The sequence below is a fragment of the Nerophis ophidion genome, linkage group LG04, assembly GCF_033978795.1.
Source record: "Nerophis ophidion isolate RoL-2023_Sa linkage group LG04, RoL_Noph_v1.0, whole genome shotgun sequence".
Classification (NCBI taxonomy): Eukaryota; Metazoa; Chordata; class Actinopteri; order Syngnathiformes; family Syngnathidae; genus Nerophis; species Nerophis ophidion.
In genome coordinates this window covers 9,679,488-9,705,829 of record NC_084614.1, presented here as the reverse complement: position 1 = coordinate 9,705,829, position 26,342 = coordinate 9,679,488, and the positions used below count along the sequence as shown (strand labels likewise).

At 38.5% G+C, this 26,342-nt stretch overlaps 2 protein-coding genes across 6 annotated transcripts in view; one reads left to right on the top strand and one right to left on the bottom strand.

Moving 5' to 3' along the window:
* gabbr2 (gamma-aminobutyric acid (GABA) B receptor, 2) overlaps positions 1–16,066 on the top strand; it is a 412,418-nt gene extending 396,352 nt beyond the window's left edge. For all 4 annotated transcript variants that reach the window (XM_061896997.1, XM_061896996.1, XM_061896994.1 and 1 more), the window contains one exon: positions 5,452–16,066. In XM_061896997.1, coding sequence (XP_061752981.1) covers positions 5,452–5,617 — 166 coding nt within the window. In that variant the 3' untranslated portion in view covers positions 5,618–16,066. The remainder of the gene's footprint in view (positions 1–5,451) is intronic.
* A 3,209-nt stretch (positions 16,067–19,275) lies between these two features.
* Positions 19,276–26,342, bottom strand: part of elp2 (elongator acetyltransferase complex subunit 2) — a 41,826-nt gene continuing 34,759 nt past the window's right edge. For both annotated transcript variants that reach the window (XM_061896999.1, XM_061897000.1), the window contains 6 exons: positions 25,882–25,954; positions 25,640–25,823; positions 25,453–25,568; positions 25,272–25,387; positions 23,147–23,248; positions 19,276–20,315 (listed from right to left, as the gene is read on the bottom strand). In XM_061896999.1, coding sequence (XP_061752983.1) covers positions 20,147–20,315; positions 23,147–23,248; positions 25,272–25,387; positions 25,453–25,568; positions 25,640–25,823; positions 25,882–25,954 — 760 coding nt within the window. In that variant the 3' untranslated portion in view covers positions 19,276–20,146. The remainder of the gene's footprint in view (positions 20,316–23,146; positions 23,249–25,271; positions 25,388–25,452; positions 25,569–25,639; positions 25,824–25,881; positions 25,955–26,342) is intronic.

Here is a 26,342-nt window from a genome sequence, read left to right as displayed (position 1 = left end):
GGTGTGTTGACAGGAGTGAGTGGTGTGTTGACAGGAGTGAGTGGTGTGTTGACAGGAGTGAGTAGTGTGTTGACAGGAGTGAGTGGTGTGTTGACAGGAGCGAGAGGTGTGTTGACAGGAGTGAGTGGTGTGTTGACAGGAGCGAGTGGTGCGCTGACAGGAGCAAGAGGTGTGTTGACAGGAGTGAGTGGTGTGTTGACAGGAGTGAGTGGTGTGTTGACAGGAGCAAGAGGTGTGTTGACAGGAGTGAGTGGTGTGTTGACAGGAGTGAGTGGTGTGTTGACAGGAGCGAGTGGTGTGTTGACAGGAGTGAGTGGTGTGTTGACATGATTGAGTGGTGTGTTGACAGGAGCGAGTGGTGCGCTGACAGGAGCAAGAGGTGTGTTGACAGGAGTGAGTGGTGTGTGTGTTGACAGGAGCGAGTGGTGTGTTGACAGGAGCGAGAGGTGTGTTGACAGGAGCGAGAGGTGTGTTGACAGGAGTGAGTGGTGTGTTGACAGGAGTGAGTAGTGTGTTGACAGGAGTGAGTGGTGTGTTGACAGGAGCGAGAGGTGTGTTGACAGGAGTGAGTGGTGTGTTGACAGGAGCGAGTGGTGCGCTGACAGGAGCAAGAGGTGTGTTGACAGGAGTGAGTGGTGTGTTGACAGGAGTGAGTGGTGTGTTGACAGGTGCGAGAGATGTGTTGACAGGAGTGAGTGGTGTGTTGACAGGAGCGAGAGGTGTGTTGACAGGAGTGAGTGGTGTGTTGACAGGAGTGAGTGGTGTGTTGACAGGAGTGAGTGGTGTGTTGACAGGAGCGAGTGGTGCGCTGACAGGAGCAAGAGGTGTGTTGACAGGAGTGAGTGGTGTGTTGACAGGAGTGAGTGGTGTGTTGACAGGAGTGAGTTGTGTGTTGACAGGAGCGAGAGGTGTGTTGACAGGAGTGAGTGGTGTGTTGACAGGAGTGAGTAGTGTGTTGACAGGAGTGAGTGGTGTGTTGACAGGAGCGAGAGGTGTGTTGACAGGAGTGAGTGGTGTGTTGACAGGAGCGAGTGGTGCGCTGACAGGAGCAAGAGGTGTGTTGACAGGAGTGAGTGGTGTGTTGACAGGAGTGAGTGGTGTGTTGACAGGAGCAAGAGGTGTGTTGACAGGAGTGAGTGGTGTGTTGACAGGAGTGAGTGGTGCGCTGACAGGAGCAAGAGGTGTGTTGACAGGAGTGAGTGGTGTGTTGACAGGTGCGAGAGATGTGTTGACAGGAGTGAGTGGTGTGTTGACAGGAGCGAGAGGTGTGTTGACAGGAGTGAGTGGTGTGTTGACAGGAGTGAGTGGTGTGTTGACATGATTGAGTGGTGTGTTGACAGGAGCGAGTGGTGCGCTGACAGGAGCAAGAGGTGTGTTGACAGGAGTGAGTGGTGTGTGTGTTGACAGGAGCGAGTGGTGTGTTGACAGGAGCGAGAGGTGTGTTGACAGGAGCGAGAGGTGTGTTGACAGGAGTGAGTGGTGTGTTGACAGGAGTGAGTGGTGTGTTGACAGGAGCGAGTGGTGCGCTGACAGGAGCGAGAGGTGTGTTGACAGGAGTGAGTGGTGTGTTGACAGGAGTGAGTGGTGTGTTGACAGGAGCGAGAGGTGTGTTGACAGGAGTGAATGGTGTGTTGACAGGAGCGAGGGTTGTGTTGACAGGAGTGAGTGGTGTGTTGACAGGAGTGAGTGGTGTGTTGACAGGAGTGAGTGGTGTGTTGACAGGAGCGAGAGGTGTGTTGACAGGAGTGAGTGGTGTGTTGACAGGAGTGAGTGGTGTGTTGACAGGAGCGATAGGTGTGTTGACAGGAGTGAGTGGTGTGTTGACAGGAGTGAGTGGTGTGTTGACAGGAGCGAGAGGTGTGTTGACAGGAGCGAGTGGTGCGCTGACAGGAGTAAGAGGTGTGTTGACAGGAGTGAGTGGTGTGTTGACAGGAGTGAATCGTGTGTTGACAGGAGCGAGAGGTGTGTTGACAGGAGTGAGTGGTGTGTTGACAGGAGTGATTGGTGTGTTGACAGGAGTGAGAGGTGTGTTGACAGGAGTGAGTGGTGTGTTGACAGGAGTGAGTGGTGTGTTGACAGGAGCGAGAGGTGTGTTGACAGGAGTGAGTGGTGCGCTGACAGGAGCAAGAGGTGTGTTGACAGGAGTGAGTGGTGTGTTGACAGGAGCGAGTGGTGCGCTGACAGGAGTAAGAGGTGTGTTGACAGGAGTGAGCGGTGTGTTGACAGGGGTGAGCGGTGTGTTGACAGGAGCGAGAGGTGTGTTGACAGGAGTGAGTGGTGTGTTGACAGGAGCGAGTGGTGTGTTGACAGGAGCGATAGGTGTGTTGACAGGAGCGATAGGTGTGTTGACAGGAGCGAGTGGTGTGTTGACAGGAGTGAGTGGTGTGTTGACAGGATGGAGAGGTGTGTTGACAGGAGTGAGTGGTGTGTTGACAGGAGTAAGAGGTGTGTTGACAGGAGTGAGTGGTGTGTTGACAGGAGTGAGTCGTGTGTTGACAGGAGCGAGAGGTGTGTTGACAGGAGTGAGTGGTGTGTTGACAGGAGTGATTGGTGTGTTGACAGGAGCGAGAGGTGTGTTGACAGGAGTGAGTGGTGTGTTGACAGGAGTGAGTGGTGTGTTGACAGGAGCGAGAGGTGTGTTGACAGGAGTGAGTGGTGCGCTGACAGGAGTAAGAGGTGTGTTGACAGGAGTGAGTGGTGTGTTGACAGGAGCGAGTGGTGCGCTGACAGGAGTAAGAGGTGTGTTGACAGGAGTGAGCGGTGTGTTGACAGGAGTGAGCGGTGTGTTGACAGGAGTGAGTGGTGTGTTGACAGGAGTGAGTTGTGTGTTGACAGGAGCGAGAGGTGTGTTGACAGGAGCGAGAGGTGTGTTGACAGGAGTGAGTGGTGTGTTGACAGGAGTGAGTGGTGTGTTGACAGGAGTGAGTAGTGTGTTGACAGGAGTGAGTGGTGTGTTGACAGGAGCGAGAGGTGTGTTGACAGGAGTGAGTGGTGTGTTGACAGGAGCGAGTGGTGCGCTGACAGGAGCAAGAGGTGTGTTGACAGGAGTGAGTGGTGTGTTGACAGGAGTGAGTGGTGTGTTGACAGGAGCAAGAGGTGTGTTGACAGGAGTGAGTGGTGTGTTGACAGGAGTGAGTGGTGTGTTGACAGGAGCGAGAGGTGTGTTGACAGGAGCGAGTGGTGCGCTGACAGGAGCAAGAGGTGTGTTGACAGGAGTGAGTGGTGTGTTGACAGGTGCGAGAGATGTGTTGACAGGAGTGAGTGGTGTGTTGACAGGAGCGAGAGGTGTGTTGACAGGAGCGAGGGTTGTGTTGACAGGAGTGAGTGGTGTGTTGACAGGAGTGAGTGGTGTGTTGACAGGAGCGAGAGGTGTGTTGACAGGAGTGAATGGTGTGTTGACAGGAGCGAGGGTTGTGTTGACAGGAGTGAGTGGTGTGTTGACAGGAGTGAGTGGTGTGTTGACAGGAGTGAGTGGTGTGTTGACAGGAGCGAGAGGTGTGTTGACAGGAGTGAGTGGTGTGTTGACAGGAGTGAGTGGTGTGTTGACAGGAGCGATAGGTGTGTTGACAGGAGTGAGTGGTGTGTTGACAGGAGTGAGTGGTGTGTTGACAGGAGCGAGAGGTGTGTTGACAGGAGCGAGTGGTGCGCTGACAGGAGTAAGAGGTGTGTTGACAGGAGTGAGTGGTGTGTTGACAGGAGTGAGTCGTGTGTTGACAGGAGCGAGAGGTGTGTTGACAGGAGTGAGTGGTGTGTTGACAGGAGTGATTGGTGTGTTGACAGGAGCGAGAGGTGTGTTGACAGGAGTGAGTGGTGTGTTGACAGGAGTGAGTGGTGTGTTGACAGGAGCGAGAGGTGTGTTGACAGGAGTGAGTGGTGCGCTGACAGGAGCAAGAGGTGTGTTGACAGGAGCGAGTGGTGTGTTGACAGGAGCGAGTGGTGCGCTGACAGGAGTAAGAGGTGTGTTGACAGGAGTGAGCGGTGTGTTGACAGGGGTGAGCGGTGTGTTGACAGGAGCGAGAGGTGTGTTGACAGGAGTGAGTGGTGTGTTGACAGGAGCGAATGGTGTGTTGACAGGAGCGATAGGTGTGTTGACAGGAGCGATAGGTGTGTTGACAGGAGCGAGTGGTGTGTTGACAGGAGTGAGTGGTGTGTTGACAGGATGGAGAGGTGTGTTGACAGGAGTGAGTGGTGTGTTGACAGGAGTAAGAGGTGTGTTGACAGGAGTGAGTGGTGTGTTGACAGGAGTGAGTCGTGTGTTGACAGGAGCGAGAGGTGTGTTGACAGGAGTGAGTGGTGTGTTGACAGGAGTGATTGGTGTGTTGACAGGAGCGAGAGGTGTGTTGACAGGAGTGAGTGGTGTGTTGACAGGAGTGAGTGGTGTGTTGACAGGAGCGAGAGGTGTGTTGACAGGAGTGAGTGGTGCGCTGACAGGAGTAAGAGGTGTGTTGACAGGAGTGAGTGGTGTGTTGACAGGAGTGAGTGGTGCACTGACAGGAGTAAGAGGTGTGTTGACAGGAGTGAGCGGTGTGTTGACAGGAGTGAGCGGTGTGTTGACAGGAGCGAGAGGTGTGTTGACAGGAGTGAGTGGTGTGTTGACAGGAGCGAGTGGTGTGTTGACAGGAGCGAGTGGTGTGTTGACAGGAGCGAGTGGTGTGTTGACAGGAGCGAGAGGTGTGTTGACAGGAGCGAGTGGTGTGTTGACAGGAGCGAGAGGTGTGTTGACAGGAGCGAAAGGTGTGTTGACATGAGTGAGTGGTGTGTTGACAGGAGTGAGTGGTGTGCTGACAGGAGCGAGAGGTGTGTTGACAGGAGTGAGTGGTGTGTTGACAGGAGCGAGAGGTGTGTTGACAGGAGTGAGTGGTGTGTTGACAGGAGCGAGTGGTGCGCTGACAGGAGCAAGAGGTGTGTTGACAGGAGTGAGTGGTGTGTTGACAGGAGTGAGTGGTGTGTTGACATGAGCGAGAGGTGTGTTGACAGGATTGAGTGGTGTGTTGACAGGAGTGAGAGGTGTGTTTACAGGAGTGAGTGGTGTGTCGACAGGAGCGAGTGGTGTGTTGACAGGAGCGGGTGGTGTGTTGACAGGAGTGAGTGGTGTGTTGACAGGAGTGAGTGGTGTGCTGACAGGAGTGAGTGGTGTGTTGACATGAGTGACTGGTGAGTCGGCATGAGCGAGTGGTGTGTGGATAAGAGTGAGTGGTGTGTTGACAGGATTAAGAGGTGTGTTGACAGGAGTGAGTGGTGTGTTGACATGAGCGAGAGGTGTGTTGACAGGATTGAGTAGTGTGTTGACAGGAGTGAGTGGAGTGTTGACAGGAGCGAGTGGTGTGTTGACAGGAGTGAGTGGTGTGTTGACATGAGCAAGAGGTTATTGACAGGAGCCAGAAGTGTGTTGACATTAGTGAGTGGTGTGTTGACAGGAGCGTCCATCTAAAGTATGTGTTGTGTGTGCAGCATCCAGCGCCGGCTGTCCCTGCAGCTGCCCATCCTGCACCACGCCTACTTGCCCTCCATAGGGGGCGTAGATGCCAGCTGCACGAGCCCCAACGACAGCCCCGGCTCCAGCCCGCGCCACAGACACATGCCCCCCTCCTACCGGGTCATGGTGTCAGGCCTGTGAGCTTCACCGGACCGCCGGCAAGACCCCGCCCCTCTCGACCACGCCGACCCCCCCCCCCCCCCAATACACACACCACTGTCTCTTCTTGCCAAGGAGAGCCACGGCTGTTTTTTCTAGGACGAGACGGACTGAGAGCATCAGCAACACGGAGGACGTTACTGTACATCTGCACCGCCCCCAGGAGTGGGAGGAGCCTGGCTTCCCCTGAGCCACGCCCACCTCCGCCAGCAACAACCAAGCCTTAGCCGCTCCTCTTGTCGCACGTCAGACATGTAAATACCATTCCAGACTTTTGGCTTCGTGGCGGCGGCGGCGGCGGTTTGGGGCGATCCCACCAAAGCACACGCCACTCGATGTTTTTCCACCGCCGCTTAGCCTCACTGCTCATTGGATCGGACTTTCGCGAGTGTGTGTGTGTGCGTGTGTGTGTGTGTGTTTGTGTGTGCGTGCACAAAATACAAGATGGCGTGAGTGATCATATTGATCGAGTCGGAAAGGATGTAGGTCGACCACTTCCGCACTTGACCTGAATTTCCACGAGTGGACGAGCGGCGAGGATTGTGGGCGGAGCATAAAGCACATGCAGCAGCGCCCCCGACACCCCCCCCCCCCCCTCCCCCCCCTGCTGGCCGTACAATGCCACGTCACGCCCAGCCTCCGTTGCCATGGAAATGTAACGCCGGCCCGTGCGGTCGCCGACCACACGACGTTTAGTTTGTGTTTTTTTTTACGTTGCTTCGGGAGAGCGAAGGACGCTTGTTGTTTTTTCTCACCATCAGTGTCTTGGTTTTTAGTTTTGTAAAGAGGCGTCCGTCCAGCGCTGTGCCTGTCGTCGCCGAGTCCACGTCCTCACCTTCCCTTCTCCTCCCTTTCTCACGCCTCCATGCACGGCGTGGGACCAAACCGCCGGTCACAACAAAAGAACCGGACCGAAAAACTTTGAGGCCCCTCGCTAGGCCCCGCCCACTGGAGCCAGGGAGACACCCGAGTGAGAACCGGGGTCCAAAGCCAGAAGGAAAACCACATTTTCTATCGTGACTTCATGGTGATCGTGTTCAAGTAGGTGGGCGTCGACCTCTTGTTGTCACGGGGATGGTGTTCCCGAGGGCGTGTCCTTCGCACTTCTTTGCACGCGCTCTTTGCGTCCACACGGGGTTTCCCAAACCTTTCCATCTTTCAGTGTTTCCATGCCTTCATTTAAAGCTCGCCCGCTCCGCCAGAGCATAAGAGGACAGAGCAGGAGGGATCAGTGGGCCCAAATTTGCGACTTACTACCATTCTTCTCACGGACCAGCTGTGGGCCCCTCCCACATTGCTGGTCATGTGACAGAACAAACCGAAGAAATTATATTTCTAATCCCACTCATCACACTTTTGAATGATCGATTAATCGTGATTAATTATTTGTTGCTCATTTACTTGTAACGCTCTTCTCAAAAAACTGTTTTGTTTTATGATCTTATTTTGATGATTAATCACATGAGTTAATGCGTTACATTTGACAACCCTCGTTTATACTTAATTAATGTGATATTATTCTGTGATTAATCACGAGTTAATCCATTAAATTTGACAGCCGTGGTTTATACAAGATTAACTTGGTATTCTTTGCATAATTCACATGAGTTAATGCATTCAATTTGACAGCCCTCGTTTATACTTAATTAATATGATATTATTCTGTGATTAATCATGAGTTATTCCTTTAAATTTGACAGCCCTTATTTCTACTTAATTTATGCAATATTATTCTGTGATTAATCATGAGTTAATGCATTAAATTGGACAGCCCTTCGTTTACACTTAGTTATTGCAATATTATTCTATAGAATAATATTAATATTATATATCAATCACAAGCTAATGCATTAAATTTGACAGCCGTGGTTTATTCCTAATTGATGCGATATTATTCAGTGATTAATCATGAGTTAATCCTTTAAATTTTACAACCCTTGTTGTTAATTAATGCAATATAATTCTGTGATTAATCATGAGTTAATGCATTAAATTTGACAGCCCTCGTTTATGCTTAATTAATGCAATATTATTCTGTGATGTATCACAAGTTAACGCATTGTATTTTACAGCCCTCGTTATACTTAATTAATGCGATATTATTCTGTGATTAATCACGAGTTAATCCTTTAAATTAGACAGCCCTTGTTTACACTTAATTAATGCAATATTATTCTGTGATTAAACACAAGTTAATGCATGAAATTTGACAGTTTTTGTTCATACCTAATTCATGCGATATTCTGTGATTAATCACATGAGTTAATGTATAAAATTTGACAGTCCTTGTTTATGCTTAATTAATGCAATATTATTCTGTGATTAATCACGAGTTAATCCTTTAAATTAGACAGCCCTTGTTTACACTTAATTAATGCAATATTATTCTGTGATTAAACACAAGTTAATGCATTAAATTTGACAGTTTTTGTTCATACCTAATTTATGCGATATTCTGTGATTAATCACGTGACTTAATGTATAAAATTTGACAGTCTTTGTTTATGCTTAATTAATGCAATATTATTCTGTGATTAATCACAAGTTAACGCATTAAATTTTACAGCCCTCGTTTATACTTAATTAATGTGATATAATTCTGTGATTAATCACGAGTTAATCCTTGAAATTAGACAGCCCTTGTTTACACTTAATTAATGCAATATTATTCTGTGATTAATCACAAATTAATGCATTAATTTTGACAGCCGTGGTTTATTCCTAATTGATGTGATATTATTCTGTGATTAATCATGGGTTAATACTTTAAATTTTACAACCCTTGTTGTTAATTAATGCGATATAATTCTGTGATTAATCATGAGTTAATGCATTAAATTTGACAGCCCTCGTTTATACTTAATTAATGCAATATTATTCTGTGATTAATCACAAGTTAATCCATTAAATTTGACAGCCCTCGTTTGTATTTAATTAATGCGATCTTATTCTGTTATTAATCACATGAATTAATGCATTAAATTTGACAGCCCTTGTTTACACTTAATTAATGCAATATTATTCTGTGATTAATCACAAGTTAATGCATTAATTTTGACAGCCGTGGTTTATTCCTAATTGATGTGATATTATTCTGTGATTAATCATGGGTTAATACTTTAAATTTTAAAACCCTTGTTGTTAATTAATGCGATATAATTCTGTGATTAATCATGAGTTAATGCATTAAATTTGACAGCCCTCGTTTATACTTAATTAATGCAATATTTTTCTGTGATTAATCACGAGTTAATCCATTAAATTTGACAGCCCTCGTTTGTATTTAATTAATGCAATCTTATTCTGTTATTAATCACATGAATTAATGCATTACATTTGACAGCCCTTGTTTACACTTAATTAATGCAATATTATTCTGTGATTAATCACAAGTTAATGCATTAAATTTGACAGCCGTGGTTTATTCCTAATTGATGCGATATTCTGTGATTAATCATGAGTTAATCCTTAAAATTTTACAACCCTTGTTTTAAATGAATGCGATATAATTCTGTGATTAATCATGAGTTAATGCACTAAATTTGACAGCCCTCGTTTATACTTAATTAATGCAATATTTTTCTGCGATTTATAACGAGTTAACCCATTAAATTTAATTAATGCGATCTTATTCTTTTATTAATCACATGAATTAAATTAAATTTGACAGCCGTGGTTTATACTTAATTAATGCAATATTATTCTTTGATTAATCACGAGTTAATAATTAAATTTGACAGCCGTGGTTTATACAAGATTAACTTGGTGTTTTTTGTATAATTCACATGAGTTAATGCATTCAATTTGACAGCTTTCGTTTATACATAATTAATGAAATATTAATCTGTGAATAATCCCGAGTTAATTCATTAAATTTGACAGCCATGGTTTATACAAGATTAATTTGGTATTTTTTTGCGAAATTCACATGAGTTAATGCATTCAATTTGACAGCCCTAGTTTATACTTAATTAATATATTATTCTGGGATTAATCATGAGTTATTCCTTTAAATTTGACAGTCCTTGTTCATATTTAATTAATGCAGTATTATTCTGTGATTAATCACATGAGTTAATCCATTTAATTATTCAATTTGACAGCACTTATTTCTACTTAATGTAAAGGATATTATTCTGATTAATCATGAGTTAATGCATTAAATTTGACAGCCCTTTTTTATTTTTAATTAAAGTGATATGATTCTGTGAATAATCACATAAATTCATGCATTAAATTTGACAGCCCTCGTTTATACTTAATTTATGCGATATTATTCTGTGATTAGTCATGAGTTAATGCAATAAATTTGACAATCCTCGTTTATAATTCATGTGATATTATGTGATTAATCACGAGTTAATGTGTGTAATTCACATGAGTTCATGCATTAAAAATGTCTCCCCGGTTTATGGATGATTAATGCACTAATTAATGGCTTTGACACATGGTTAATTGGATGATATTTAGTGATTAATCACATTACATTTGACATCTCAATGTGAGAATCTTGTGGGACTAATCATATTAGTCAAGAAGTTGACAGCTGTAGTTACTAATTAATGTGATATTTGTGTGATGATCACATGCATTAATTACTGCACTGGACCTGGCAACCCTAGTTTAGGTGTGATGCAATACGTTGACAGTTAATACATGATTAATGCCATCATTCTTGGGATTATTGCATCAAATCTAATATTCCTGCTTCATACATGAATAATGCAATATTGTGGGGTTAATAATGTCATACACCTCCTTTATACTTGATATAATATTTAGGTGGTGATTAATCGCTTGAGTTATAGCAATACATATGACAGCGCATGATTCATGTGTTCATCTTTTACATTCATTGCAATATTAGTGTGATTAATCCCTTGATATGTGAATAATGTGATAATAGTTGGTGATTCAACACATTCAGTTTCACAGCATTAGTTTATAGATGATTAATGCAATCATTTCAGGGCGATTAATCGCTTAAAATAAAGCATTAAAATGAGGAGCCCCATTGATTGACAGGATCATTTTTGGTGATTAATCACATGAATTAATGCATTCAAGCTGACAGCACTAGTTTATACATGATTAATGCAGTCATTTGAGGGCGACTGATCAATTGAGTTAATACATTAAATATGACAGCCTCAGTTTATACTTGATTAATGCGATCATTTTGGGTGATTAATCGCTTGAGTTAATACATTCAATTTTATAGCACTAATTTTTACATGATTAATGCAGTTATTTGAGGGCGACTGATCAATTGAGTTAATACATTAAATATGACAGCCTCAGTTTATACTTGATTAATGCGATCATTTGGTGGTGATTAATTAACTTAATACATTAAATATGACAGCCCTAGTTTATACATGATTAATGTAGTCATTTGAGGGCGACTGATCAATTGAGTTAATACATTAAATATGACAGCCTCAGTTTATACTTGATTAATGCGATCATTTTGGGTGATTAATCGCTTGAGTTAATACATTCAATTTGATAGCACTAATTTTTACATGATTAATGTAGTCATTTGAGGGTGACTGATCAATTGAGTTAATACATTAAATATGACAGCCTCAGTTTATACTTGATTAATGCGATCATTTTGGGTGATTAATCGCTTGAGTTAATACATTCAATTTGACAGCCCTAGTTTATACATGATTAATGTAGTCATTTGAGGGCGACTGATCAATTGAGTTAATACATTAAATATGACAGCCTCAGTTTATACTTGATTAATGCGATCATTTTGGGTGATTAATCGCTTGAGTTAATACATTCAATTTGACAGCCCTAGTTTATACATGATTAATGTAGTCATTTGAGGGCGACTGATCAATTGAGTTAATACATTAGATATGACAGCCTCAGTTTATACTTGATTAATGCGATCATTTTGGGTGATTAATTAACTTAATACATTAAATATGACAGCCCTAGTTTATACATGATTAATGTAGTCTTTTGAGGGCGACTGAACAATTGAGTTAATACATTAAATATAACGGCCTCAGTTTATACTTGATTAATGCGATCATTTCGAGTGATTAATCGCTTGAGTTAATACATTCAATTTGATAGCACTAATTTTTACATGATTAATGCAGTCATTTGAGGGTGACTGATCAATTGAGTTAATACATCAAATATGACAGCCTCAGTTTATACTTGATTAATGCGATCATTTTGGGGTGATTAATTAACTTAATACATTGAATATGAGAGCCCTTGTTTTTACATGATTAATGCGATCATTTTGGGTGATTAATCACTTGCATTAATCCATTAAATATGACAGCCTTAGTATATGCTTGATTAACACCATCATTTTGGGTGGTTAATTGCTCAATTTAAAACATACACTTTGACAGCTTTAGTATACACTTGACTAATGTGATCATTATTATTATGATCATGATTAATGCGATAATTGATCATGAATAATGCGATAATTTTTGGGTGATTAATCGCTTGAAATAAAGCGTAAAGTTTGACAGCCATAGTTTATACTTAATTAATGCGAGAATTTTTGATGATTAATCGCATGAGTTGAAACATAAACTTTGACAGCCCTAGTTTATACTTGATTAATGTGAACATTTGGGGGTGATTAATCACTTGTGTTAATACTCTACGTTTGACAGCCTTAGTTTCTACATGATTAATGCGATCATTTGGCTGATTAATCGCTTGAATTAAAGCATACATTTTGACAGCTCTAGTTTATACTTGATTAATGTGATCATTTGGGGTGATTAATCACTTGTGGTAATACTTTAAATTTGACAGCTTTATTATATGATTGATTAATGCCATCATTTTGGGTGATTCATTGCTTGAGTTAATACATTAAATATGACAGCCCTAGTTTATACTAGATTAATGCAATATTTTCAGTGTGATTAATCACCTGTGTTAATACATTAAATATGACAGCCTTAGTGTATATACTTGATTAATGCGATCATTTTGGGTGATTAATCGCTTGAGTTAAAGCATAAATGTGACAGCCCTAGTTTATACTTGATTAATGCAATAAATTTGGGTGATTAATCACTTGCGATAATACTTTAAATTTGACATCTTTATTAGATGCTTGACTAATACCATCATTTTGGCCGATTAATCGCTTGAGTTAATGCATAAAATCTGACAGGCTTGGTTTATACATGATTAATGTGATCTTTTTGGTGATTAATCGCTTGAGTTAAAGCATACAATTTGACAGCACTAGTTTATATGTGATAATGCGATACATTTTGGTGATTAATCACTTGCGATAATACTTTTAATATGACAGTCCTAGTTTATACTTGATTAATGCGATCATTTTGGGTGATTAATCGCTTGAGTTAAAGCATATATTTTGACAGCCTTAGTTTATACAATTAATGCGACACATTTTGGTGATTAATCGCTTGGGTTAATACATTAAATTTGACAGCCTTAGTATAAACTTGATTGATGCCATCATTTGGGTGATTAATCGCTTGAATTAAAGCATACATTTTGACAGCTCTAGTTTATACTTGATTAATGTGATCATTTGGGGTGATTAATCACTTGTGGTAATACTTTAAATTTGACAGCTTTATTATATGATTGATTAATGCCATCATTTTGGGTGATTCATTGCTTGAGTTAATACATTAAATATGACAGCCCTAGTTTATACTAGATTAATGCAATATTTTCAGGGTGATTAATCACCTGTGTTAATACATTAAATATGACAGCCTTAGTGTATATACTTGATTAATGCGATCATTTTGGGTGATTAATCGCTTGAGTTAAAGCATAAATGTGACAGCCCTAGTTTATACTTGATTAATGCAATAAATTTGGGTGATTAATCACTTGCGATAATACTTTAAATTTGACATCTTTATTAGATGCTTGACTAATACCATCATTTTGGCCGATTAATCGCTTGAGTTAATGCATAAAATCTGACAGGCTTGGTTTATACATGATTAATGTGATCTTTTTGGTGATTAATCGCTTGAGTTAAAGCATACAATTTGACAGCACTAGTTTATATGTGATAATGCGATACATTTTGGTGATTAATCACTTGCGATAATACTTTTAATATGACAGTCCTAGTTTATACTTGATTAATGCGATCATTTTGGGTGATTAATCGCTTGAGTTAAAGCATATATTTTGACAGCCTTAGTTTATACAATTAATGCGACACATTTTGGTGATTAATCGCTTGGGTTAATACATTAAATTTGACAGCCTTAGTATAAACTTGATTGATGCCATCATTTGGGTGATTAATCGCTTGAATTAAAGCATACATTTCGACAGCTCTAGTTTATACTTGATTAATGTGATCATTTGGGGTGATTAATCACTTGTGGTAATACTTTAAATTTGACAGCTTTATTAGATGCTTGATTAATACCATCATTTTGGGCGATTAATCGCTTGAGTTAATGCATAAAATTTGACAGCCTTGGTTTAAACTTGATAAATGCAATCTTTTCGGGGTGATTAATCACTTTAGTTAATACTTAAAATATGACAGCCTTAGTATATACTTGATTAATGCGATCATTTTGGGTGATTAATCGCTTGAATTAAAGCATACATTTTGACAGCCTTAGTTTATACAATTAATGCGACACATTTTGATGATTAATCGCTTGAGGTTATACATTAAATTTGAAAGCTTTATTAGATGCTTGATTAATACCATGGTTTTGGGCGATTAATCGCTTGAGTTAATGCTTAAAATCTGACAGCCTTGGTTTATACTTGATTAATGTGATCTGTTTGGTGATTAATCGCTTGAGTTAAAGCATACAATTTGACAGCCCTAGTTTATATGTGATAATGCGATACATTTTGGTGATTAATCACTTGCGATAATACTTTGAATATGACAGTCCTAGTTTATACTTGATTAATGCGATCATTTTGGGTGATTAATCGCTTGAGTTAAAGCATAAATTTTGACAGCCTTAGTTTATACAATTAATGCGACACATTTTGGTGATTAATCGCTTGGGTTAATACATTAAATTTGACAGCCTTAGTATAAACTTGTTTAATGCCATCATTTGGGTGATTAATCGCTTGAATTAAAGCATAAATTTTGATAGCTCTAGTTTATACTTGATTAATGTGATCATTTGGGGTGATTAATCACTTGTGTTAATACTTTAAATTTGACAGCTTTATTAGATGCTTGATTAATACCATTGTTTTGGGTGATTAATCGCTTGAGTTAAAGCTTAAATGTGACAGCCTTAGTTTATACTTGATTAATGCAATAAATTTGGGTGATTAATCACTTGAGTTAATACTTAAAATATGACAGCCTTAGTATATACTTGATTAATGCGATCATTTTGGGTGATTAATCGCTTGAGTTAAAGCATACATTTTGACAGCCTTCGTTTATACAATTAATGCGACACATTTTGGTGATTAATCGCTTGAGTTAATACATTAAATTTGACAGCCTTCGTTTATACATGATTAATGCGATATTTTTGGTGAGTAATCGCTTAAGTGAATGCATTACAAATGTGTACTTACCAGTTTGTACATAATTAGTGTGATTGATTACATGAATGAAGGCATTAAATTGGACCCTCTTTAATGATTAATGGCATGAGAATTGAATGCAACTCTGCTTGGGCCCTGCAAGGACTTGTATTGATTATTGCTCATTGATCACTAAAATGAAAAGCATCATCATTTTGGGAAACCCCTGATTTGTAAAAAGACAAGTTTGCTATTTGGACGTCATCAAAACTAGCAACCTCAGACCGAGCTGCAAGGCAGAAGCAATCCAGAGTTGAGAAGAAAAGCCGAGATTTCATTTGTCGTTTTGGTGAACAAAAGGTGGTCCAAAGGGCTGGTGGAAGTTGCTGACATCGACAAAACAAAACAAAAAAAAAACTCACGCCCCGTTCTTTCACAATTCTTTTCTAGAACTTTCTATGGCGTCGGCGTGAAGACAAAAGTTCACTTTGTGCGTCACTCTTCACCTTCAACGAAGCAAAATGCAAGCCGAGGGGCAATAACTCCTTTTGTGTTCACACACACAGACAAGCGCAGTGCAGTATATATATAGAGAGAAATAAATATATATAAATATATATATATATAGATATATGTCAAAGATCATCTATGTCACACTAAACGCCACAAGAAAGATACGTCTTGACAGTATCTGTAACAATGTTGTGTACAGATGAACTATCGCTACGGAGACCTTGTAGAAACTCAAGTGTCACATGACATCCCGACTTTTTCATTTTGCTTTTGGGAGCCACTGGTTGCTACGGAGACAGCCGGGAGGAAAATCAAACGACGTTTTTTCTTTTTCGTTGTTTGAATGTTCTGGACCGCCGTTACTTTTCACATCATCGTCCAATAAAGTGAGACTGAAAGTGAGACGCTCTGCTCGGACCTTATTTCTCCAGACCGTTTCTAAAAAGGCGTTCTTTATTCAAAGCTGTTGTTGGTGACAAAACAGCAACACTGTGTCAGTACAGGTAGCGAGTGTGCCAGGCGCTCACATTTGTTCGGAAGTTGGGAGACACTTCCTGGTGGAGGAGCACGAGACAGTGTCTCGAAACTTTTGAGTCGTCGCAGGGGTGTCCAAAGTTTTTGGCCCACACTTCAAGTTTTTATCAATAAAAAAAAAAAAAAAAAAGAATTTTTATATAACATGTTGTCATCTGGAACACAAAGTTTGTTTTTCAAATATTTATAAATAAATACATGAAACGAAAGGGGAAAAAAATCAGAATTTTTATACAACGTGTTGTCATCTGGATCACAAAGTTTGGTCTTCAAATATTTATAAATAAATAAATAATATGACGGAAAAAAACGTAATTTTTATACAACGTGTTGTCATCCGGAACACAAAGTTTGATCTTCAAATATTTATAAATAAATAAATAATATGACGGAAAAAAGCAGAATTTTTATACAACGTGTTGTCATCTGGATCACAAAGTTTGGTCTTCAAAAATGTATAAATAAATAAATAATATGACGGAAAAAAGCAGAAATTTTATACATGTTGTCATCTGGAACACAAAGTTTGGTCTACAAATATTTATAAATAAATAAATAAAATGACAGGGAAAAAATCTGAATTGTTATACAATGTGTTGTCATCTGTAACACAAAGTTTGATCTTCAAATATTTATAAATAAATAAATAAAACAAAAGGGGAAAAAGCTGAATTTTTAAACAACGTGTTATCTGGATCACAAAGTTTGATCTTCAAATATTTATAAATAAATAAATAATATGATGGAAAAAAACAGAATTTTTATACAACATGTTGTCATCTGGAACACAAAGTTTGGTCTTCAAATATTTATAAATAAATAAATAAAACGAAAGGGAAAAAAGCAGAATTTTTATACAATGTGTTGTCATCTGTAACACAAAGTTTGATCTTCAAATATTTATAAATATATAAATAAAATGACGGAGGAAAAAGCAGAATTTTTATACAACGTAACACAAAGTTTGATCTTCAAATATTTATAAATAAAATGAGAGGGAAAAAATCAGAATTTTTATACAACATGTTGTCATCTGGAACACAAAGTTTGGTCTACAAATATTTATAAATAAATAAAATGACAGGGAAAAAAGCAGAATTTTTATACAACGTGTTGTCATCTGGAACACAAAGTTTGGTCTTCAAAAATGTATAAATAAATAAATAAATGACAGAAAAAAGCAGAAATTTTATACATGTTGTCATCTGGAACACAAAGTTTGGTCTTCAAATATTTATAAATAAATAAATAAAATGACAGGGAAAAAAGCTGAATTTTTATACAACGTGTTGTCATCTGGAACACAAAGTTTGATCTTCAAATATTTATAAATAAAATGAAAGGGAAAAAAAGCTGAATTTTTATACAACGTGTTGTCATCTGGAACACAAAGTTTGGTCTTCAAATATTTATAAAGAAATAAATAAAATGACAGGGAAAAAAGCTGAATTTTTATACAACGTGTTGTCATCTGGAACACAAAGTTTGATCTTCAAATATTTATAAATAAAATGAAAGGGAAAAAAAGCTGAATTTTTATACAACGTGTTGTCATCTGGAACACAAAGTTTGATCTTCAAATATTTATTAATAAATACATAAAACGAAAGGAAAAAAGCTGAATTTTTATACAACGTGTTGTCATCTGGAACACAAAGTTTGATCTTCAAATATTTATAAATAAAATGAAAGGGAAAAAAAGCTGAATTTTTATACAACGTGTTGTCATCTGGAACACAAAGTTTGGTCTTCAAATATTTATAAAGAAATAAATAAAATGACAGGGAAAAAAGCTGAATTTTTATACAACGTGTTGTCATCTGGAACACAAAGTTTGATCTTCAAATATTTATAAATAAAATAAAAGGGAAAAAAAGCAGAATTTTTATACGTGTTGTCATCTGGAACACAAAGTTTGGTCTTCAAATATTTATAAATAAATAAATAAAACGAAAGGGAAAAAAGCAGAATTTTTATACAACGTGTTGTCATCTGGAAAACAAAGTTTGAACTTCAAATATTTATAAATAAATAAATAATATGACGGAAAAAAGCATAATTTTTATACGTGTTGTCATCTGGAACACAAAGTTTGATCTTCAAATATTTATAAATAAATAAAACAAAAGGGAAAAAAGCAAAATTTTTATACAATGTGTTGTCATCCAGAACACAAAGTTTGGTCTTCAAATATTTATAAATAAATAAATAAAACGAAAGGGAAAAAAGCTGAATTTTTATACGACGTGTTGTCATCTGGAACACAAAGTTTGATCTTCAAATATTTATTAATAAATACATAAAACGAAAGGAAAAAAGCAGAATTTTTATACAACCTGTTGTCATCTGGAACACAAAGTTTGGTTTTCAAATATTTATAAATAAATAAAATTACAGGGGGAAAAAAGGTGAATTACAACATGTCATCTTTAACACAAAGTTTGGTCTTCAAATATTGACAAATATGAAAAATACTGTGTTGATTATATTATTCATATGATATCAAATGTCCGCCGCATGTCAGTCAGCACGTGGTCCCTGGTGGAAAAAGTTTGGGCACCCCTCATCACGTGAAAAGTCACTTTTTCAACAGTTTTATGCTGTTCAAAGATTGAATGAGTGAAGAAGAAAAACAATGCCATTTTATAACCCTTTTTTTGTGCCAAAGTACCATTTTGAATGTCCAATTCTTTCACAGGTGCATCCGACACTGGTGGATATTCCACATCACGTAAGAGAAAACATTTCCATTTTAATTGTTTTGTTAAAATTTCTCAACTTCAACCCTTAAAAAAAAAAAAAATCTAATATTGGTTTTATTTGACCCTGCTGATTAAATAATGTCAGAGTGTTTCATAATTTAGCATCACATGAGCTTTTTCACTCATTTAAACCTTTAACATTGTCTAATCTAATTATTCATATATATATATATATATATATATATAAAGTATTTAGTCAGCCAGCAATTATGCAAGTTCTCCCACTTAAAATGATGACAGAGGTCTGTAATTTTCATCATAGGTACACTTCAACTGTGAGAGACAGAATGTGGAAAAAAAATCCCGGAATTCACATTGTAGGAATTTTAAATAATTTATTTGTAAATGATGGTGGAAAATCCAAATCTCACGATACATGGCCCCATTCATTCTTTCCTTAACACGGATCAATCGTCCTGTCCCCTTAGCAGAAAAACAGCCCCAAAGCATGATGTTTCCACCCCCATGCTTCACAGTAGGTATGGTGTTCTTGGGATGCAACTCAGTATTCTTCTTCCTCCAAACACCACGAGTTGAGTTTACACCAAAATGGATACATGGATGATACAGCAGAGGATTGGGAGAATGTCATGTGGTCAGATGAAACCAAAATAGAACTTTTTGGTATAAACTCAACTGGTGGTGTTTGGAGGAAGAAGAATACTGAGTCGCATTTGAAGAATAGACATTCCACATAAGGAACAAAACTAAAAAAAGACATCATACATGACCAACACAAGGTCGCTGTTTAGAGAAGGCTTTTCCCGAGGCGGTCCCTCCGGAATGTTGTAGTTGCGTACCTGCGCCCTGATGATAGTGGGATGATGTATTGCTGATATCCTGGACTATCATGTTTTTTCTAGTGGAATGATGGATCTGAGGTTTGGATGTGAAAGATGTGGTAGTGTAGCAAACAGGAAGTATAATCCTTTTAAGTTTACAGATGGCTGACATTCTTTGTTGAATGTCCCTGGTGTGTATTTATTGACTATGTATTGTGATTGGCAGGTGTCCCTAATAAAGAGTCCCGACAGGGGGACATGATGTCATCACATTTGGTGCGTTCAAGGCCCCTCAGACATACAATAGATGTTATGTTCTGTAATTTGGTGATTTAAGAGGCGAAGTAGAAGTGAGAAGTAGAAGTGTTTATTGTGCCACAAGTGAAGGTGGACACAGGGTGGCGCTAGAGGGACTTGAGGTGGATGTGGAAGATCTTGAGGGCGTGGTCCATGCCGCCGCTCGCCAGTTGGACACGTGACCCCGACTCCTCCTCTTCTTCTTCTTCTCCTTCTTGCTCCTTTTGCACTGCAGGCCGCCATCTCAACCTCTTCACCGCCAGACTGTGACTTTGTCTGACGCTCTGGTCAAGATACAATAGTACTACTACTACTGTGAAATACTTACTTCATAGTACTACTACTGTGAAATACTTACTTCATAGTACTACTACTGTGAAATACTTACTTCATAGTACTACTACTGTGAAATACTTACTTCATAGTACTACTACTGTGAAATACTTACTTCATAGTACTACTACTGTGAAATACTTACTTCATAGTACTACTACTGCGAAATACTTACTTCATAGTACTACTACTGTGAAATACTTACTTCATAGTACTACTACTGTGAAATACTTACTTCATAGTACTACTACGGTGAAATACTTCATAGTACTACTACTGTGAAATACTTACTTCATAGTACTACTATGTTGAAATACTTCATAGTACTACTACTGTGAAATACTTACTTCACAGTACTACTACGGTGAAATACTTACTTCATAGTACTACTACGGTGAAATACTTCATAGTACTACTACTGTGAAATACTTACTTCATAGTACTACTACGGTGAAATACTTACTTCATAGTACTACTACTGTGAAATACTTACTTCATAGTACTACTACTGTGATATACTTACTTCATAGTACTACTACTGTGAAATACTTACTTCATAGTACTACTACTGTGAAATACTTCATAGTACTAGTACTGTGAAATACTTCATAGTACTACTACTGTGAAATACTTACTTCATAGTACTACTACTGTGAAATACTTCATAGTACTTCTACTGTGATATTCTTCATAGTACTACTACTGTGAAATACTTCATAGTACTTCTACTGTGATGTACTTCATAGTACTACTACTGTGATGTACTTCATAGTACTACTACTGTGAAATACTTACTTCATAGTACTACTACTGTGATATACTTCATAGTACTACTAAACCTCATAGTACTACTATTGTGATATACTTAATAGTACTACTACTGTAAAATACTATATAGTACAACTAAACCTCATAGTAGTACTACTGTGATATACTTTTTAGTACTACTACACCTCATAGTAGTACTACTACTGTAATATACTTCAAAGTACTACTACACCTCATAATACTACTACTGTAATATACTTCATTGTACTACTACACCTCATAGTACTACTACTGTGATATACTAGTACTACTTCACCTCATAATACTACTACTGAAATATACATCATAATACAACTACAACTCATTGTACTACTACACCTCATAGTACTACTACTGCAATATACTTCATAGTACTACTACACCTCATAGTACTACTACTACTGTGATATACTAGTACTACTTCACCTCATAGTAGTACTACTACTGTAATATACTTCTAAGTACTACTACACCTCATAATACTACTACTGTAATATACTTTATTGTACTACTACACCTCATAGTACTACTACTACTGTGATATACTAGTACTACTTCACCTCAGAGTGCTACTACTGAAATATACTTCATACTACTACTACACCTCATAATACTACTACTGAAATATACTTCATAGTACTACTACACATTATAGTACTCCTACGGCAATATACTTTGTAGTACTACAACACGTCATAGTACGACTACTGCATACAATATACTTCATAGTACTACATTTCATACTACTACTGCTATATACTTCATAGTATTACTACACATTGTAGTACTACTACTGCAATATACTTCATTGTACTACTACACCTCATAGTACTATTACTGCAATATACTTCTTAATACTACTACTACACATCATACTACTACTACTGCAATATACTTCATAGTTTTACTACACCTCATAGTACTACTACAAGTCATAAAACTACTACTGCAATATACTTTATAGTACTACTACTGGACTATACTTTATAGTACTACTACACCTCATAGTACTACTACTGCATACAATATACTTCATAGTACTACTTCATGTCATAGTACTACTACTGCAATATACTTCATAGTACTACTACTGCAATATACTTCATAGTAGTACTACACATCATAGTACTAGTCCTGCAATATAATTCATAGTTTTACTACACCTCATAGTACTACTGCAATATACTTCATAGTACTACTACACCTCACAGTACTACTACACATCATAGTACTATTACTGCAATATACTTCATAATACTACTACTGCGATACACTTTAAAGTACTACTACGCCTCATAGTACTACGACACGTCATAGTACTACTACTGCAATATACTTGATAGTACTACTACATGTCATAGGACTATTACTGTAATATACTTCATAGTACAACTACACCTCATAGTACTACTACTGAAATATACTTCATAGTAATACTACACCTTAGGTGGAGTGATTTCTCCAGATTCTCTGAACCTTTTGATGATATTATGGAGCGTAGAGGTTGAAATCCCTAAATTTCTTGCAATTGCAGTTTGAGAAACGTTGTTCTTAAACTGTTTGACTATTTGCTCACGCAGTTGTGGACAAAGGAGTGTACCTCGCCCCATCCTTTCTTGTGAAAGACTGAGCATTTTTTGGGAAGCCGTTTTTATACCCAATCATGGCACCCACCTGTTCCCAATTAGCCTGCGCACCTGTGGGATGTTCCAAATAAGTGTTTGATGAGCATTCCTCAACTTTGATGTTTATGAGTTTGAACACCAAATATTGTATTCCGTTTATATTTACATCCAACACAATTTCCCAACTCATACTGAAATGAGGTTTGTATACTTGATAGTACTACTACATGAATACATGACAGTATTACTATCTCCTCACCTGACATTGATAGGTGCTGGCACAGTATGACGTACGGAGGTAGAAATACTGCGTTGGAGGTAGTATTGCGGCAGTAAGGATACGAGGCGTCTGTTTGTCCGAGGGTGATCCAGTCCTGTGGTGGGTCAGGTGACCAGCCGTACAACACGATCTTCCCACAGTCCAAACCCACCGCAGCCACATACCTGAGTAGTAGTACAGAAGAGCAGTATTACTACCTCAAGTACGAACAGGAGTGAATGTAGTAGTACAACTGCTATTACAAGTTATTGAAGCGGTACTACAATTTGTATTAATAGTACTAACAGTTGTATTAGTATAGAGTGACAGAAGTAGCAGTGGTAGTACTTATGGTTGTAGTCTTTCCGTGTGAGTACTGGAAATAGTAATTGAAGTATTGAACAGAAGTAGTAAAATGATGATTAGTAGCAGCCATGCATTATTACAAGTAGTAGTAGTTGTAGTAAAAGTATTAGTGGTAGAAGTACAAGCATGAAAAGCGGTAGAAATATGGGTAGTATTTACTACCGGAAGTAGTGACTAAAGTCATTGCAAAAGTACAAGTAGTAGTTAAGCCGTACAAGAAATACTAGTTGTGTTAATAGCATTTGCAGAAATACTACTACTAGTATTGGTAGAATAGCAGTAAAAGTGGTAGTACTAGTATTATTAAGAGTGGTTATAGTGATATTGTTGGCAGTACTAATAATGGTAGTATTACCATATTTAGTAGTAGTAATTGTACTTCTACACGGGCGTGTTCAAAGTACAATATTTGTGGAAGTACAAGTAGTAGTAAATGTTGTAGTAATGTAGTACTACAAACACTAGTTGTGTTAATAGCATTTGGAGAAAGAAATATTAGAAATACTACCAACAGTATTGGTAGAAGACAACTGAAGGTAGTACAAATAGCTATTTATAGTTTACCATACTTAGTGTTAGTAATTGTACTTCCACACATGAGTATTAAAAGTACAATATTGGAGGGAGTACAAGTGGTAGTAAATGTTGTAGTAGTAATGTAGTACAATAAATACTAGTTGTATTTGCAGAAAGAAGTATTAGAAATACTACTAACAGTATTGGTAGAAGACAGTTGTAATAGTACATGAGAGTGGTTGTAGTTATATTGTTGGCAGTACCAATAGTGGTAGTATTACCATATTTAGTAGTAGTAATTGTACTTCCACACAGGAGTGTTAAAAGTACAATGTTTGTGGAAGTACAAGTAGTAGTAAATGTTGTAGTAATGGTCTATGTAGTACAAGAAATACTAGTGTTAATAGAATTTGCAGAAATACTACTAATAGTATTGGTAGAAGGGAGCTGTAATAGCAGTAAAAGTGATAGTACTAGTATTATTAAGAGTGGTTGTAGTGATATTGTTGGCAGTACTAATAGCTGTAGTATTACCCTATTTAGTAGTAGTAATTGTACTTACACACACGAGTGTTAAAAGTACAATATTTGTGGAAGTACAAGTAGTAGTAAATGTTGTAGTAGTAATGTAGTACAAGAAATACTAGTTGTACTAGTAGCATTTGCAGAAAGAAGTATTAGAAATACTACCAACAGAATTGGTAGAAGACAACTGAAGGTAGTACAAATAGCGGTAGTATTACCATATTTAGTGTTAGTAATTGTACTTCCACACATGAGTATTAAAAGTACGATATTGGAGGAAGTACAAGTGGTAGTAAATGTTGTAGTAGTAATGTAGTACAATAAATACTAGTTGTGTTAATAGCATTTGCAGAAATACTACTAATAGTATTGGTAGAAGGCAGCTGTAATAACAGTAAAAGTGATAGTACTGGTATTATTAAGGGTAGTTGTAGTGGTATTGTTGGCAGTACTAATAGCGGTAGTATTACCATATTTAGTAGTAGTAATTGTACTTCCACACAGGAGTGTTAGAAGTACAATGTTTGTGGAAGTACAAATAGTAGTAATGTAGTACCAAAAAATACTAGTTGTGTTTATAGCATTTGCAGAAATACTACTAATATTGGTAGAAGGCAGCTGTAATAGTAGTAAAAGTGGTAGTACTAGTATTAAGAGCGGTTGTAGTGATATTGTTGGCAGTACTAATAGTGGTAGTATCACCATATTTAGTAGTAGTAATTGTACTTCCACACAGGAGTGTTCAAAGTACAATGTTTGTGGAGGTAGAAGTATTATCTTAAGTAGTAGTAGTAGTAGTACATGTTGTAAGAGCAGGTTTGAGGGCAGAAGGCGACCGCGGTGGCAGAGTGGCCCACATCCAGGATGGAGGAGCAGGGCTTGATGTGCTCCAAGGTACACGGTCCCCACACTATCACCTGCACACACACACAGACACACACATGAGTAGTACTACTACAAGTACTACTAGTGATGTCACCACCTTCTTGTCCCGACTGGAGGTGGCAAAGTAGCGACTGTCGTGGGTCCAGTCACACGACCAGATGATGCGGGTGTGCACGGCGGTGTGGGCGTGGGTCTGCGCCTGCAGCAGGAAGTCTGCGCGGTGACAAAGGTCAGGGCCCTCATCATGGCAACAAAAACAAAGGGCGCCCCAGAGCCGGGCTCACCTGAGGCGAGGTCCCTGCGGCGCCACAGCGACCAGGTGCGGTCCCTGGAGACGGCCAGCAGGAGCAGGGAGTCCGGGGAGAAGGACATCTGGGTGACGGTGAGGGCGTGGCATGCCAGCGCCTGCAGCCGGCGCCAGGTGGTGGCGCTCCACAGCAGCACGGAGGCGTGCTCCGCCTTGGACGCCTGCCAGAGGACAAGACACTGTGTGCAGGGGAGAGCTCAGACGTGTGGCGCCGCTCACCTTGCACGCCGACGCCACCACCGTCCTGGCGCTGTCGGACGCCAGGCAGAACATCTCGAAGCCGTGGCCGTACCTGAAGGACACACAGGTCGTCATGTGATCAGCATGATTTATTATGACAAGGGCTTATCTTTTGTTTATTATTAATCAAATATATATCATCTTTCAATGATTTATACATATAGGAAACATATATATTTTTATGTGATTTTCTAAGATATATACATGTAAAAAAGCATATTAAAAATATGTTTTTTGTATATATAATATGTATGTATTTAGTGTACATACATCTATATTATATGTATATATATATATATATATATACTAAACATGTACATTTTTAAAATTAAAAAGATTAAAAATGATGTATTCATATAATATATATATATATGTATGTATGAATATATAAATTTATATATACATATGAACATATATATATATGAATATATATTGTATAT